The following is a 16,684-nucleotide window of genomic DNA, read 5'->3' on the forward strand; positions in this document are numbered from 1 at the left end:
AAATAAGTAACAAAATTAATTTAAAAATATATTTTATATAAAAATCGATTTCAAACACAGAAATAAAATATACAAAACCAAATTATTATAATTTTAAAAAATAAATCCAAAATAATTTAATTAAAACATAAATGAATCCTAAATGTGTACATCTACTCCCTAATAAACACTAACAAATAGGGTTATTATCTAACTAAGATATATCTTCTACTATTAACTATTATTAGGTGTGAAAACATGATAATAAATGGAATCTAATAAATTTATTTATTTAAACTGTACATGCACAGAATATATATATATATATATTACTTGTCTGTATCATGCCACAGATTATCCGCTTAATTTGCCACATATCTTTACACATATTACTTGAATTTTTTTTATTTGATTATGTAAAAAAACTGTATATATGTATATACACACACATGCCGGCTAAAATTTTTAAAATTCGTTCTCATTCGAATATTAGTATATTTGTCACCAACTTTTGATACCATTCGTACTCATGCACTGAAATTGTAATACATATATGTATATTCAAAATAAAACAAATGGACCAACATGTATGTTGACCAATTCCGTTTTTCAACGGATACCTAATGATGGTTTCATTTTTTTAATCTATATATATATATATATATAGTATGTTTCTTTTGGTGAAGGTATATATAGTAATATAGTATGTTGCACATATAGTTTTGCTGATTCATGAAAACTATTTTAAAAAATTTCCATATATATTCAAAGATACTCGACTATATATACTAAAATATTTTGCTTGTGTGTATTACCATGTACTAATACTATAACGTTTTAACGATTCTTATATACGTAATATGTACGTAATAATATTTTGTACATAATTTGTGTGTAAATAACTATAAACATTAACCTAATTAAATAAATGAAACGAACAAATAAGCTGTGATGTTTTTATGGTATACAAATTTTCATTTTTTTCAATCAATATTATCAACGTCAACAACTTTATAAAATATCTATAAAAATTTATTACCAGGATATTAAAATATAATATAAAAATTAAAAGATGTTAGTTTGATTGTATTAGAAACAAAATATATGTAACTGATATTAATTTTATTAGTTATAAATATATTTATATTAGTTTAAACAATAAATTATTTTTATTAAGAAAATAATAATAATAATAATAATAATAATAATAATAATAATAATAATAATAATCCCTATAATTCTAACCTAAATTTACCCATAATTTTCATAATCATTAATTATGTTTTTTTTTGGTTGCTAAAAGGTATGTATTCAATCCGATTTCCTTACAACTTCTTATTCTTTCCTAACATTACATTACAAAATCATGATCCAAAAAAGAAAGTGGATAAAAATGGTAAGAAGCTCTACAGAGAACATAAATCAATAATTATGATTATAAGTTTACTACGATGTTTTGATTTTTAATTTTTTTTAATGATTAAAATTTATTTAGTATTGTTATTTATTTTTGGAAAAGGATTAATATAGTTATTGGTTGACTTTGAGAAATTACAATTCTTGTATTTATGCGGTTATAAAATTAAATAATTGTTGAAATATTTGGGAACCCTTTAAACTTAGATGGGCCGTCGAGTGCGCATGAACAGAACACTGAACAGTGAGGATGGCAACATCCTGTTGTCGCGTATAGTCCCGAGTTGGATCATTCCCCATCATGATGGCCAACCAAAAGTATATATAAAATCATTATTATATAAAAAATATATATATACACATATAGGATCAATTATCCTTTTTACGACTCCCAAGAAAAGGAATAATAATGCACATATAATAATGATGATGATGATGATGTTGATGAAGCATATATATATATATATATATATATATATGATTGACCCTCTTTACGCCATCAAAGCTTTTCAATAAAAATTTTCAGAAAACAAATCAGAAAGGATGCTTTTTTTTATATAATATATGCTTTCTTGCCATTTGTTTATTTTTGAAAACCCTATTAGTTGGCCAAAACGGTCCACCTCTCAATCCTAGCGTAACGATTCACGTAATATAAAATTAAGTACACTCTCTTTCTTTCTCGTATGATATTATTACATGATAGATTCGATGTATGTAATTTTTATCTTACCTCTCCTAGTTCTGGGCAATCCTTTTTCGTAAGATTTCCATTTAATTAGTTCCGGGCTTAATTATTTTAGTCTTGTAAAAATATCATACACATTTTTTCCGTTTTGTTTTTTTTTTCGATTTAATTTAATTTCTTGTTTTTTGGTAGATATCATTTAATTTAAGATTATAGATATGTGCATCTTACAAACTACTACTACTACTATTATTATTATTATTATTATTATTATTATTATTATTGTTGTTGTTGTTGTTGTTATTATTATTATTTCTGTCTGTCAAATTTCCAGTTACTTACCACCCATAATATATATAAATACATAAAAAGAAAATTTCAAATAATATTAAACTGTCAAAGAGGAGTATGCAAATATTTATGCATTATGTTCATCTATACACCAATTCACGCATATGTACATGAGTATATGTATTTGTACAATATTTTAGGGGATGTGTATGGAATCTAAAAAAGCTAGGGCTTACTTGCTATAATGCTCACGTATCTTGAAACATAAGAAAAATTAACCGAAAAAATTATATATATTACAATGTCCTATATAATCCAACTCGTTACGTCACCTTTTACACACCCAAAATGTATCTAATTATCTATAATTAAATTATATAAAACAACTCTCTGTAATGGACCCCGTAATATTATTAGACTATTTTAATTTAGATCTGAAAAGGGAACTTGTATCTGTAGAATTAAGCAATGCAACAAAAAAAAAAAACAGTTTTTCCGCATTTTCTTGTCTCTACGATTTTTCTCTCATTTTCTCGGCTCCCAAACAGACATTTTTGGTTCCTAATTATCAGATATAATATATGTATGTGTGCATATATTATATCTGATAAAAATATATAAACTAGGACATCGATGTCTTGTATTTCAGACGATGTAGAACAGATAGATGGAATTAGGGTTTTCCAGTTATTTATATATAATTTTGTATTATCCAAAAATAAGAAATGATTGGTGAGAAAACACTATATAACCATTTTCCAAATATTTGGATCTCAACCATGTTCATGTGTTTTTTTCGTAATTATTTTATTCCGTTACGTAACTATGTAATAAAAATAGATATATGTTTCATGTATATAACGGAACTATGAGAAAAGAATCGAAAATACATTTTTTTCCCCGACGATGTGGACCCTACGAACGCCAATAAATGGCGACCCGTCGAACGAGTTCATGCCATGCCACCACAGACCACAAAAAAAAAATTCCAATCTCTCTTGCAAATAACCTCATAGTGTCGACATGGGTTGCCAAGATGATCGCTTGGTGAACAAAATCTGCGATCTCTACGACCGGATCTCGAAGCTCGAGAGCCTGAAACCCTCGGAAAATGTCGACACTTTGTTCAAGGAGCTCGTCTCCACATGCATACCACCAAACCCTAACGTCGACGTCACCAAGATGTGCGAAAAAGTCCAAGAAATCAGAGCAAATCTCATCAAGATTTGCGGTGAAGCCGAAGGGTATTTAGAAAACCATTTCTCTTCGATTTTAACGTCTTTTAACGACAACCCACTTCATCATTTGGATGTTTTTCCTTATTACACGAACTATCTGAAACTCAGCAAGCTCGAGTTCGACCTCCTTACACAACACTTGAACTGTTCTCTTCCAAAGACTGTCGCTTTCGTCGGTTCTGGCCCTCTTCCTCTCACTTCCATTGTTTTGGCGAGGTTTCACCTCAAAGACACAACCTTTCACAACTTCGATGTCGACCCATCTGCGAATTCTCTCGCCTCCCGTCTGGTTTCGTCTGATCCCGACCTCTCCCAGCGCATGTTCTTCCACACAACTGATATCATGGATGTTACAGAGAGATTGAAGGACTTCGATGTCGTGTTCTTGGCTGCTTTAGTTGGGATGGACAAAGCAGATAAAGTTAAAGTGATCGAGCATTTGCAGAAACACATGGCTCCTGGAGCTGTGCTCATGCTGAGGAGTGCTCATGGTCCGAGAGCGTTTCTGTATCCGATCGTCGAACCGCGTGATCTGAAGGGCTTTGAGGTTTTGTCGATTTACCATCCGACAGATGAAGTCATCAACTCAGTTGTTGTCTCCAGGAAGTTTGGTAGTGTTGCTGATTCAGGGAATGCTAACAACAATGACGTTCATCAGATCGAACAAGCTGGTCTCTCGTGCATGTTCATGCCCTGCAACTGTTCCAAGATCCACGCGATTATGAACAAGAAGAAGAACATGATCGAGGAGTTTAGCGCCATCGAGGAACAATTCTCCTAGAATAAGCGGGGTTTTTTCCCTGGTTGATTTCAGGCGTATATATACAACACATACGTATTATAAATGTATGCGTATGTATACGCTTTGTCTCGTTGTTTCCTGAGTTTTTATGACTCAGAATTGTGTTTCCTTTCTTTGTCTGTTCTTCTCCGATTTCCAAGGGTTCTTTTTCTTGTTATTGCAGCTTCATAAGCTGTTGTGTCTCTGGTCTGCGTCTGGTCAATACTCTACATTTGAAGTAAAAGGCATCAACTTAATGATTTTTCAGTCTATGTTTATTATGTGTGTTATCCTCTACATGTAATCGAAAACCCAGAATTCGATTTCACCGCTCTGTAAAAATCTTCAGACAACTGTTTGATTGAAAATTTTGAAACAGACAAAACCTGTTGGTTATGATGGGGGTAATATGTTCTGTTTTCTTCTCAATCTTCTCGATATCTCTCCTTTTGATCAGACATGGACAAGACCGGTGTTTTGTTCGATTCTCTACCCTGTCTTCATCTGCATTCTGCAGTCAACATATGCTTTTGATCTCTCTATCTTGTCCACTCGATTTTGCTTGTGGCTTTTCTCAGGTTAAGAGTCTCATCTACATGGGCAAAAATGGAAGAAAAAAACCCTGTAAAGCTATGGTTATTTGAATGGTTTAGGGATGATCTTGGGCATATCAATCAGATTTCATTTTCATGGGGGCGTATCTTTGTCTATGAAAGAAATAGAAAATGCCCCATGACACTGATTTGATCAAATTCCTGCTTCTGGTCATCTTGTGGTAACATATCATTGACTGACATGGAAATAAATATGATTATGACATTTTTTTTTCCAAGATGGTTATAAGATTTCCTTATCCACGAACGAAACGCAATCATCCATCCGTTACTTCTAATGGCAGAAGCAAAAGTGTAGGAGTTTATAAAGTTTCCAACTTTTTTTTTTTTATAAGTGAGTATCTTACACCGACAACCAAACTGATGTCAGAACTGAAAGCAAACCGGTGATTGGAATTACGGTCCCTTCCCTAACTTCAAATTCGAATTTGGGACGAAAGAGACGTTTTGTATTTCAATTTCACCGAATTACCAAGTTAAGGTATAAAGTTTCCAACTTGCATATATATACATCAAGAACTCTGTTTCATCGACACAAAACTTACAAGATTGACTTCATACGGGATCTTGTTAGTTCAGTTTTCTGCTGAACTGAAAAGGGCAATACTCCAGTCTGATCTTTTCGGTTACTAGTTCACACATGAACAAAACCAGAATCTCAGGAACTAAACCGGCTCTGGTTTTCAAAATTTTCCATATCAACGAAGAACATGAATTCACGGTATAAACAGAGATGATCAGAAGAAGGTTTCTTCGCTGAATCTGTCATGAACGCAGAAGAGTCATGCCATGAGTTTTTTCGAATCAATCCACAGAAGAATTTGATTGGTGTATGCCCAAATTGTTACTGTCTGAGGCGGTATCTCGATTTCAGTTTGTCAAGAACCTCTGCATACTCCATTGGCGTCGCTTCGTTGCAGAAAACTTCGTCCCATATCTTCAGAAGCTCTGTTCAGAACAAAAATAAGTAAAAGCTGTCCTATTGGGACATTTAGATCGTTTATGCATATCATGGTTCTAATAAAGGAAGCATCGTTGATGGATTTGACTAATGTCTTCCTCAGTAGATATCAGTGAATTCTATACTAAGTTTAGGGTTGATTGATAAACATGGGTCTGATAAAGCAAGCGTCATACACAGTAGACGGGCATTGATTCCACATTATGTCCAGATTTAAGATCGTTTATGCCAAACAGGAAACTGATAAAGGAAGAATCTACGATGAACGAGAGGTACCATTTTTCTCGGTTAAGGTGAGACACATGAGAAGCAAGTCGAATCTTGGAACCTTTGTTAGGTTCTCCAAGTATTTCACAGCCAAATCCATGTCTTCACTGAAACAGACAAGATCCCAAGGAGGAAAGTCAAGATTTATGCATCGTTTTTGGTAGACCCTGAATGAAATTGAGTAATTTGCTTACGTGAAAAATGAAGCCACGCATTTGATGATGTCCATCAGGACTGGAGCAGTCAAGAAGTTCTTGAAAATCTGTGGTATCAAACTCGGGTGAGTAACCTGCAGGGACATTTCAAAACCAGAGAAGATCAGTACAACTGATGTTTGGGAACTGAAAAAAATTTCTGGGCATCTCTCAAACCTTCAAGAGCTGGGCTTGCAGTGCACGATCACCGGAGAAACCCCTCCAAGAGTTTTCAAATTCGTAGGCGGAGTTTGGGGCTTTGATGTTCTTAGAAACTTCAGCCATTGCTCGAGAGGCAGCCCGAGCAGCAAGCTCTTGCACTGATGCCTTCAGCTGCTTCTTTCTAGGGATTTGGCTTCTCTATAAAAGCAGAAACCAGTGAAGTATTCCAGGATTAGAAAGTAATTCCACATCGAAAAAGGTTGTTTTCCCATCGTTCCCTTGGTTAACAGAAAACGGAACAGTAATACTCACCGATCCAGAAGTTTGAGTACTGTCTCTTTCAGAAACTTCAGCCTTGTTTCCATTGTTTTGGCTTTTATGTGTCACACTCTTGGATTCTATATTTTCTATGATACACGGTGTCTTCTTGAGAAATTCTTTATCTTTCTCCTGAAGATTTCAGATGTGTACAATAAGTTCTTGCGAACAACTAAATAGTTACACTAAAAGAAGGTTAAAGTAACAAAATGGGTCCTAAGCTACCAATCCTACACAAACATAGCGGACGTAAATATTTTCAAACTTGGCCAATGATCATTTGTTTATGCAGATAAAGGAAGGTGGACGAAGTAAAACGCTTCTGCCTGTACCTTAGATTGCACATTTTCAATGGCACTCTTACTCTTTCCAACGGTCTGTTTACCACTTGAAACAGGAGAAACAACATCCCCATTCGCTTTGGCCTCCGAGTTCTTCTTCGTCTCTAAATTGGCAGTTTTAAGCATTTCTTGTACAGAGCTTTGCATGGCTCCGGTTGCCTTTTGAAGAATCTCCTGAATAGAATAAATGATTCCAGTGTTGAGATAAGGTAAAACAAACAGCAAATACTCATTTGTTTAAAAAAAACACAAACAGAGAAAGAATGTATGAAAGACACACACTTTCTCGAGTAAACATTTGATGTCTGCAAACTGCTTCTTAAGTTCCTGATTCTGAGGCTCCAATCTTAAAGCAAACTGAGCATCTGCAATCAAACAACACCATCATATATAAAACAGATTAGGCGGACACAAAGCCTAAACATTATAAAGACAGCTGAATGAAGGTTTTCTACCGTCCATGGCTTCTTTAAGTTTGTCAAGTTCTTTTCTTGCAGTTGCCCGGCGTGAATATGCCTTAATGTACCGATCATCAAGATCCAAAGCTTCCGTGCAATCTTCCTCGGCCTCCCGGTATCTAACAGAAAGAATGAAATCAAATTCAGCGATCAGTGTTTCAGCTTACAAAAGCAACAATCATGAATAAAAAAAAGGGATTTGCCTTTTGATTTTAAGGTAGGCCATTGCCCGATTTGCATAAGCCACAGCCGTTGGTGATAAAGCAATGCTCCGGGAGTAACAATCAATCGCCTCATTAAACTTCTTCTGCTTGAAGTATTCATTTCCCTGCATCCCGAAACCAGACAAATGTCAAACACAACTTCACTTCACCAAGATATTAAGTTTCTGTTCTGTAGGTGAAACAATAAACAAGAACTGAAACTAAGTACTTGTTCTTTCTCTGAATTAGCATCTGGTGCACGCTCTTCCTCCATGAAATCACTTGACAACCCGTAGTTCTTCATAAAGTCATATTGTCCTGAACTACTCGATTTACTTGTCTGCAGAGGAGATGGCACAACTCACAATAATGCATATGATATATGCAAACAAGACAAGATGGAGAGGAGAACTCGAAAAAAAAAAAGCATTTAACAGCGGCACGAAAGCAGAAATCAAACACGAACCGAATTCGATGTATTAACAGATTGTTGTTTGAATTTCTTGTCTTTGTCCTTCATCGAAAGTTCCCAGTCCTGCAAGTCATTCAAAAATCCCTGGAAATCCTGGAAAAATCCGAACCCAAGGTTGAAAATACAGATGATTCGTACACAATCTAACAATAAATAGAATGCAGACACCAATTTAAGCTAATTATACGCAAAGCTTCAACAAGTGGCAAATTAAAAAAAAAAACAATGCATACTACAATTCTTCGTACTAAACCCCATGAAACGGAGATACCCAGATGGAAAACGACAAAAAGTGACGATTTTTTCCACAGAGCATGAAAAAATCTCGCGATGGAGGAACCAAAAGCGATCGAAGAAGCTTCCTTTTTTCTTCTGTACTTTTCTCAGTAACCAAACAGACCATAAAACTGGGAAAACAAAAAAACAAATTGCAAAGATTAACTACCAGAGCTTGATCGCGTCCGTGTTTGCTCGGCACCATTCCGAAATTTTCCGGCACTCAGCAACCTACGGGATTGAGAGACGATTCTGGAAGAAGAGTTATTGAGAAAAAATAAATGGGCTTTTTCCCTCTTTTAAGAATTGAAAACCGCTATATAGTGTATAGGGCTTGGGCTAATGATCTATGGGTCGGGTCGACACGGAAAGCAGAGGACCCGATCCGGTTCAATTTTGTTTCTTGAACAAAGGGAAATCGCTTGAGCTTTTTACAACGGAAACATCAGATCGTGGAAAATCTGCTCTTGGTTGCTTCGAGTTTTAGTCTCTGTGTGCGTCTGCAGTTGATCAATTACGTCGACACGATGACTGTAAGTGGAATCAAACCAAAAGGATTAGTCTTTTTTGTTGATTTAGGTTCTGATTTTTCTGGGTTTTGATTTTCTGACGCTGGTTTCTGTAAATTGTTTTGGTGGGCAGTTCACGATTCCGACGCAGAATGGGAATGCGGCGGCAAGCCCTGATGCTGATACGCAAAGAACCCTGTAAGTTCTCTGTCTCTCTTTGTTCCAAGTAGCGTTCCTGATTCCGCGAAATTCGGATACGGTTTGATTTTTAGGGGCTACATTGAACTTTTTCGTCAGGTACCCATATGTTACCGGGACCTCGGTGATCGCAATCAAGTACAAAGATGGGATTTTAATGGCTGCTGATATGGGAGGTACGATCTCTTCCTTGTTTGAGCTCTTAGTAATTGTTGCAGTTTACTGTATTTCGGATCATTTGCACTTGAAATTGCTTAAGCAATTGAAGCTAAGGCCTCTTTGTATTCTTATCATGCTCGTCACTCATATTTCTTCATATACAGTGAAGAAATGCAACCAGGAATTTGGATTTCCAGTGCTATGAGCTTGATTGCTCGTAATAGTAGTCCGGCTTGTTAGCGTCTGTTCTCTCTTTAGTCTTTACAGTTAGTTGGAGTTCTTTTGGATATCTGGTGCTTCTCCTTATGTTGTTGAGGGAATACAGAAACCATTGTGAAACCTAAATCGTGGTTTTCGGTCAACGTGTGGTTTCTGGCTTTGTAAGTTTGACATGAGTGCATAGGTGAATGAAGTCAAAACGCTGTAATTGAAGATAGTTTTTTTTTACAGAATGCAGAGAATATATGTTTCTGGCTATGTATCATAATGTTTGAGAATTCTTGTTGTTATGGGCTTGATTTATTTTTGTTAACGGGTTCATTTTCACGTTGCATCAAAGTGTATTCTTTAGTTTAATATGGATATGATTCCGATGTTAGTGATATTTCTTTTCCAGTAAATGATGATGATGATGCTTTAATCCAATCCCGAATGTTTCCTGAACTTACAGGTTCCTATGGTTCCACCTTACGCTACAAGAGCATTGAGCGAATGAAGTCCATTGGTAAGCATTCACTTCTTGGTGCCAGTGGCGAAATCAGCGATTTTCAGGAGATTCTGCGTTACCTTGATGAGCTCATGTACGAATCATTTTTTCGTTTTTCCATTAACCCTTTTCATGTTCTCTGTTGTTAGTCATGATTGTAAACTGCTGATGTTGTTTTCAGCTTGTATGATAATATGTGGGATGATGGTAACTCTCTGGGTCCGAAAGAGGTTCACAACTATCTGACCCGAGTCATGTATAACCGGCGAAACAAGTTCAACCCATTGTGGAACACACTTGTGCTTGGAGGAGTAAAAAACGGGGAAAAGTACCTTGGAATGGTATGCTTAAAACATTTCTATTGACAATTGATCTTGTATTTTGTGATAATTGATGATTTCAGTTCTGCAATTCCCTCTGTCTAGGTTTCCATGATTGGTGTTAGTTTTGAGGACAATCATGTTGCCACTGGGTTTGGGAACCACCTTGCAAGGCCGATTCTTCGTGATGAGTGGCATGAGGACCTCAGCTTTGAAGATGGTGTCAAGCTACTTGAGAAATGTATGCGAGTTCTTCTCTACCGTGACAGATCAGCTATCAACAAGCTTCAGGTTTGTTCTCGTTATACGTTAGATATTTTTGTGCGGCCATGAACACACATTTTCATTTCACAGCTAAGTAACCTATCTATTCCACATCATAAAATCAAACACAAAGAACTAAAGTTATGCGCAAAACTTTTTTGCAATTACTGGCTACTGAGCTTTGCTGCCGGAAAAGTTTGCTCTTTTTCATCGTCGTCTTTGAAGTATCTATGGTTTCTCTGATTAATTACTCAAAAACGCGTGCGAATCTGAATCTCTGCAGATCGCTAAGATCACGGAGGAAGGAGTCACGGTCTCGCAGCCATACTCGTTGAAGACATTCTGGGAATTCTCGTCGTTTCACAACCCTACTGTAGGAGCTGAAGGCTCCTGGTAAGAACCAAGCCACCAACTCGGACATGGTGTCCGGACATGTCATGAAAACTCAGGAAAGGCTGCTTCCACAGTTTGCACTCCCCAACCAAGTTATACGGAAGTAGTAGTAGTGATGTTGATTAGACAATACACAGATTTGATGGGTTTTTTTCTCTTTCTGAATTCTTGTTTTTAATCGGTGTAATCTGTTTCTGGATATTATTTCCCGTGTTTTGTTGGTTTATGCAGCTTCAGAAGTGACACAGTTGAAGCAAAACGAAGGGTTAACGTCCAAAATGTAAGAATCCGTGCGATACAAGTACAGTGACTCGAAATTGAATCTTTGCATTGTCCATTATCATAAATAAAAAGCATCCACTTGTAGAAAATTTTGTTAGGAAGAGGTTAGAATGAGAGTGGAAATCTGTGTATGCATGGAAATTGTTACGTTACACGTAAAAAAAAAATGAAATAATAAGAAATGGAATTAAAGGGTAATTAAGCATTTTGGTACAATTCCACAATCCACATTACTTCTCCTATATATTTTGTGATAAGAGTTCAATTTAGACGTACATATATATAACAAGAAGTATTTAATTTATCAAATACATGCTTCTTCATCCTCTATTTGGGCTCCCCTTCCGGCCGAATGAAATGCAAAATGACAAATCAAGAAGATTTATTGAATGCAACATATGTGGTGGAAGAAACAAAAAATAAAATAAAAATAAAGGGGTTTCGAAGAATGGACGGTCAAGATCGTTCTTGGCAGTTCAACATTTGGGAAGATCGGACGGTGGAGGAAGCAGCTTCTGGTCGGGAAGGTCGTCACCATCAAGGACCCCAACTCAAGTGAACGTCAAAGTGGCAATGCATAAACCACACTCCTGCATCGTATATTATTGCGTATATATCGTTAGGTTTTCTCATTCTCTCAAACTTTAGATACAGTTATTAACTTATTATATATTTATATAAAACTCAGATTTTCATATAAAAAGAAAAATATTGAACTTTGCCTGGATTGTCAGCGAAGAACCGAATAGCGACCCAACCTCCTGATGGGATACCAACAGTGTTCCTCTCGACAGGATCGATGATATTGAACTTGTTTCGATCGTTGTCCGGATCTGTAACAACCCAGTTTTTCAAAAAAAAAAAAAAAACTCGGACCGTCCGTTCCAGGTAGCACAGAACAGACGGACCGTACAAACCGGAACGTCCGTTCCAGACTCTCGGAACGGACGGACCAGACTGTCGGCAGCGACCAAGCGGCAGTTTTCGTCCGGACCGACCTGAAAACGACGTGTGCGCACTAATTTCGACCAGAAAACCCAATTTTTTTTTACCTTAAACGTGATTTGGTCCATCCTGGGCCTTAATTTAATCCCTTCTTTCCCCCTCACTTGTTCTTCACCTGCAAACCCGAAATTCTCTCTCAAGTCCGAAGGATTCACGCGCGAATTCGTTTCTACAGACACAGAGGAGCATCACCGAGCTTCCAATCCCTCACCCAACGCGTGAATTTAACCCGAGGTGAGTAAATTCGAGTTTAACTCGGAAGTCAGTTGACATGAGGTTTTGGGTATTGAGTGATTTCGTGCAAAATTGATCCTTGATTCGTGTTCTACCTGCAATTTTATGAGTTTTAGTGTAGTACCCAGAGTGAATCATGCATGTTTGAGTGATTTTGATGAACTCCGAGCACTAGAACGCCTGGTCTGAGGTCAGACCGTCCGTTCTGGGTCCACAGAAGAAAACGCGAAGTCCAGAGGTTGAAGACGAGTCCAGACCGTCCGTTCTAGACAGGCCGGAACGTCCGTTCCGCACTTGCCAGACCATCCGGTCTGGACGAGACGAAACGTCCGTTCTGAACCGACTGGACCGATCGGTCTACTGACTAGACCGATCGGTTTGAAAAAAAAAAGAGTAACGAAACCGTAAAAATTCACCATGTGGAAAATTGAAAAACTTAATAAGACGGACCTAATATTGCCCCGGCTCAAATTGTGAAAAAGTGAAAAATGTAAAATATACCGGAATTACGGGTCAGACCGGACCCCACGTAGTGTGGACCCAAAATGAATACAAGGTAAGGTTAAAAACCACGGAATGAACCGAACTGGTTTTTTCGGACGGACCGGGACCAGATAGGTCGTACCGGAGGTATAATATGGTAGTATGAATGAAGAGACTCAAAGAAAATATAAAAATAAATATAAAAGACTACGCAAGCAGAAATGCATGTATAGTAAATAAACTATATAAATGCATGTAATTGGGGTAGCTGGTATGGCACTAGCGTTAATTCGGAAGGGTTCGAATTAACGTTTAGCGCGTGATTGTAGAAACGAGCGTTTGTGAATGATTGCACGATGATTGCGAGATTGCGTCCCATCCATGGGCCATCCAATTCGGGTTGGGTGTCACCCATATGGGATATGATTGTGAATGTGGCGATGATATAGTCGCGCCAACGTCCGAACGATAGGACGGTTATGGGTACCCCGATGACTTCGTGGATAGCCGATTGTAGTCGGTATTATTGCGTGACGAATAACACACGGTTCTTGGAACCGCGCCAATAATTCTGTTAGCGACGAAGCGGACCTCGGGATATGAGTATCCCGAGGATGAGGGCATCACACATACCTGAGATTCGGGTAGATTGGGGTCTCACGAGGAGGTGGTACGGACTTACTCTGCCAGGTTCGGGCCCGAACCTGACAAGTATTTCTGCGGCGGATGGTCGGCGAGGGAGAGTTGCAGTGATGGGCTCTCTCGTTATAGTCGATGGCGTCGGTTGTAGCCGACATCTGGTGAACTCCGGTATTGAGAGGTGACATCAATGCCGGAATCGGGTGACACGCCTAGTATCGAGAGGTGACATCGATACTAGGGTGGGGTGATGTGTTCGGGCGGAGAAAATAAAAAGATACTTATGCCAGATTCCGAGTGGTTGCGGAGTAGATGGATTCCGAGGAGAGAGGTGGTTGTGCTATGCACATGGGGAGTACATTACCTACGCATGGTGCGCATAGAGACGATTTGACGGACTCTGTCCTGCGACTTGTCGTACGGACTTGATTGTGATTGCTGCATGCTTACAGTGATTTCCTGTTTTCAATTCCTGTTTATTAGAATACTAGTATATATATGTATATGTATGTGTTTTCCCTGGCACCATGAGAATGGAACTCCGGGTTACGCCCGAGTTCACTCTCTAAGCAATTAGTTTAGGACGTTGTTACGCAACGTTTCAGGTCGCGAGCAGCCGTAGCCGAGGAGCGGACATCGGAGACCTGGGCAGCTTATCGTTTGATCATGTATAATTATTTTCTATGGTACATTTACGCTTTTGGGAAACGGTTTTGTGTTATATCGGTGGTAGACTTTTACGGTTTGTAATAATTTCATCACTACCACTGTTTATGTATAATTATAACTGGAATAATGTACCTTATATGTATGTATGAGTGTTTTTCTTCCGCTAAACTCTGAAAAGAAAAGTTTTAAATTCCCGCGGATTTTTGGAAATGTTATTTTATTTTACTTGTCCATGTGACGCAACTCGTATTGCGGGATGCGGGTTTCGGGTGTCACACGATCGAAGTTACCAAACCTTTTTCCAACTATGTAGAAGTTGTATCCATGGAGATGCAACTGATGGCTCTCAGCTCCTAAAATGCTTGTGTCCTGCATCACAACCTCGATACTTGCGTTGTAAGGTACCACCAAAGCTCTAGTCCCGTTTACGACATTCGTGTTGTTCGGAGGATTTCCGGTGTAATTGAATGGTTTTAGAGGGGATTCCGGGAAATCGGTTGTGTATACTCCGTTGGAGTTGCCAAAGAAATATGACTGAAGAATGGAGATTGAGGGGACAACGAAGGAGACATTATTGATCGAGGCGGCGAATTTCTTCCCGTTTGGACCCTGACAAGTCATGTTTTTCGGACAGGGACGTGACCCGAGCCCAACAGTGAAGAAGAATCACATCTGGACAATTCTTGGAACCGTTGCGGGGAACTCGGAGTTGGCTAGACTGTGCAGCTTGTTGCTGAAGTTAGCGGCGTAAGAAGTGTCGTTTATCGGTGGAAGGATTGATTTTGCAATCAGAGGAAGGCGAGAACCATGTTTCGGGTGTTGAGAATTCTCGTATAGGAGAAGCCATGCGGTTGTGGTGTTGTCAATAGCGCCTTGGCCTGTGAAGTAAGGCCTTGTGGACATGAGGAAAGCAGCGTTCGGTGATCGGCGTTTTGTCTTGAGAATCACGTTTGTGGTCTGCCCGAGCGATATGTAGAGGACTTCGGTATCAAAAGGCTTCACGTAGCATGCATCGGCCTCAACCACCATCAATGTATGATTCGCTATGCTGAAGAAAAGATTGTTGTTCATGTCTGCATGGATTTTAAATCGAAGACTTCAACTTAGTAGTTTATAGTGATTCATTATGAACTAACACGAAGTTAAGCTAATATAAGTACAGTAGCATCTATTTTTAGAAACAGATATATATACTTGATGGAGAAGTGAATCGTGTATAAAATCTCTTTGCTTGGGTTTGAAGGAACGTGCAGAAAATAGCCGATGCTGAAAAATCTCTTTGCTTGGGTTTGAAGGAACGTGCAGAAAATAGCCGACGCTGAACCGGTGTCTCGTAAGATCGATAACCAAAATCGGGTTATTAATATTGGTGAATACTTGTACCGGAACAGTTGTAGAGAGGACCAGGGAAGTCATTGATAGTGAATGCATCAGAGACATTCGGAGCAACTCCTGTCTGAAGAGCTTGGTTGATCACTGCTTGCGTGTCTGAATTCCACCACTCTCCTAATACAATTAATAACCGAAATCGAACAATATACTCGTAGAAAAGGCGAAAATCTCGTACAATATACTCCTTTTTTAAAGTTTTGGGATGTCGGGTTGGAATTAGTATCCAATTCTCTCAACGGTGAAAGAAAATGGAGAGAGTTTTGGGGTTTATTACCGAGCATGAGCATGACCTCCTTGTAGGGTTTGGTTAAAGGGTAAGGAACATTATGCTTAGGGAGGATAATGACGGGTCCATGAATTGTAGATCTGAGCCATGAGAAATGAGCATGCCACCACAATGTCCCTCTCTGTCCAACAGTTGTGAAATTGTACACATAACTATGATCCTTCTGAATCGGACATTGTGTTATATAGACGGTCCATCTGATCCGACCATCCGCTCTTCAGTTGCCTCACCCCATGCCTGTTTTCAAACCATTGTTTCATCACATAAACATGAAAACCAGTTAATCTTTTAATGGATCCACATTATTCATCATCATACAAATTGGATTCAAACAATTATGAAAATTCCATCATTTGTTTTCCCTTTTTATGTTTTTAGGTTTATGAGTTATGGTAATATAGGTATGAAAATTTTATAAATTGGTGACTAACCGATGAGTTCCAATAAAAAACTCGGTTGATTTTGGACATAACATTTTGGTTATTT

General features: G+C 38.0%; 3 protein-coding genes and 1 pseudogene across 4 annotated transcripts; 2 read left to right on the plus strand and 2 right to left on the minus strand.

Moving 5' to 3' along the window:
* Nucleotides 1-3,320: 3,320 nt before the first annotated feature.
* LOC104816890 (nicotianamine synthase 3) lies at nucleotides 3,321-4,683 on the plus strand. Its single transcript, XM_010545902.1, has one exon. It carries the CDS (start codon nucleotides 3,398-3,400, stop codon nucleotides 4,391-4,393), a length of 996 nt encoding a protein of 331 aa, XP_010544204.1. The 5' UTR covers nucleotides 3,321-3,397; the 3' UTR covers nucleotides 4,394-4,683.
* Nucleotides 4,684-5,491: 808 nt separating this feature from the next.
* LOC104816892 (RNA polymerase II-associated protein 3) lies at nucleotides 5,492-8,940 on the minus strand. Of its 2 annotated transcripts, none has more exons than XM_010545903.1 (12): nucleotides 8,829-8,940; nucleotides 8,378-8,476; nucleotides 8,141-8,251; nucleotides 7,912-8,036; nucleotides 7,706-7,827; nucleotides 7,533-7,615; nucleotides 7,242-7,424; nucleotides 6,904-7,041; nucleotides 6,607-6,789; nucleotides 6,430-6,524; nucleotides 6,245-6,342; nucleotides 5,492-5,955 (listed from the first exon to the last, which is right to left on the minus strand). In XM_010545903.1, the coding sequence occupies exons 1-12, from the start codon at nucleotides 8,862-8,864 to the stop codon at nucleotides 5,852-5,854; spliced, it is 1,377 nt and encodes a 458-aa protein (XP_010544205.1). In that variant the 5' UTR covers nucleotides 8,865-8,940; the 3' UTR covers nucleotides 5,492-5,851. The 2 variants fall into 2 exon arrangements, with proteins under 2 accessions (XP_010544205.1, XP_010544206.1); XM_010545904.1 differs by having other exon boundaries at nucleotides 8,378-8,446; nucleotides 8,829-8,937.
* A 140-nt stretch (nucleotides 8,941-9,080) lies between these two features.
* Nucleotides 9,081-11,532, plus strand: LOC104816893 (proteasome subunit beta type-4-like). Its single transcript, XM_010545905.1, has 7 exons — nucleotides 9,081-9,192; nucleotides 9,302-9,366; nucleotides 9,466-9,542; nucleotides 10,196-10,325; nucleotides 10,413-10,572; nucleotides 10,657-10,842; nucleotides 11,099-11,532. The coding sequence occupies exons 1-7, from the start codon at nucleotides 9,187-9,189 to the stop codon at nucleotides 11,210-11,212; spliced, it is 738 nt and encodes a 245-aa protein (XP_010544207.1). The 5' UTR covers nucleotides 9,081-9,186; the 3' UTR covers nucleotides 11,213-11,532.
* Nucleotides 11,533-11,966: 434 nt separating this feature from the next.
* Nucleotides 11,967-16,433, minus strand: LOC104817075 (annotated as a pseudogene).
* Between the last annotated feature and the right edge of the window lie 251 nt (nucleotides 16,434-16,684).

The sequence above is a fragment of the Tarenaya hassleriana genome, unplaced genomic scaffold (assembly GCF_000463585.1).
Source record: "Tarenaya hassleriana unplaced genomic scaffold, ASM46358v1 Cleome26, whole genome shotgun sequence".
NCBI lineage: Eukaryota > Viridiplantae > Streptophyta > Magnoliopsida > Brassicales > Cleomaceae > Tarenaya > Tarenaya hassleriana.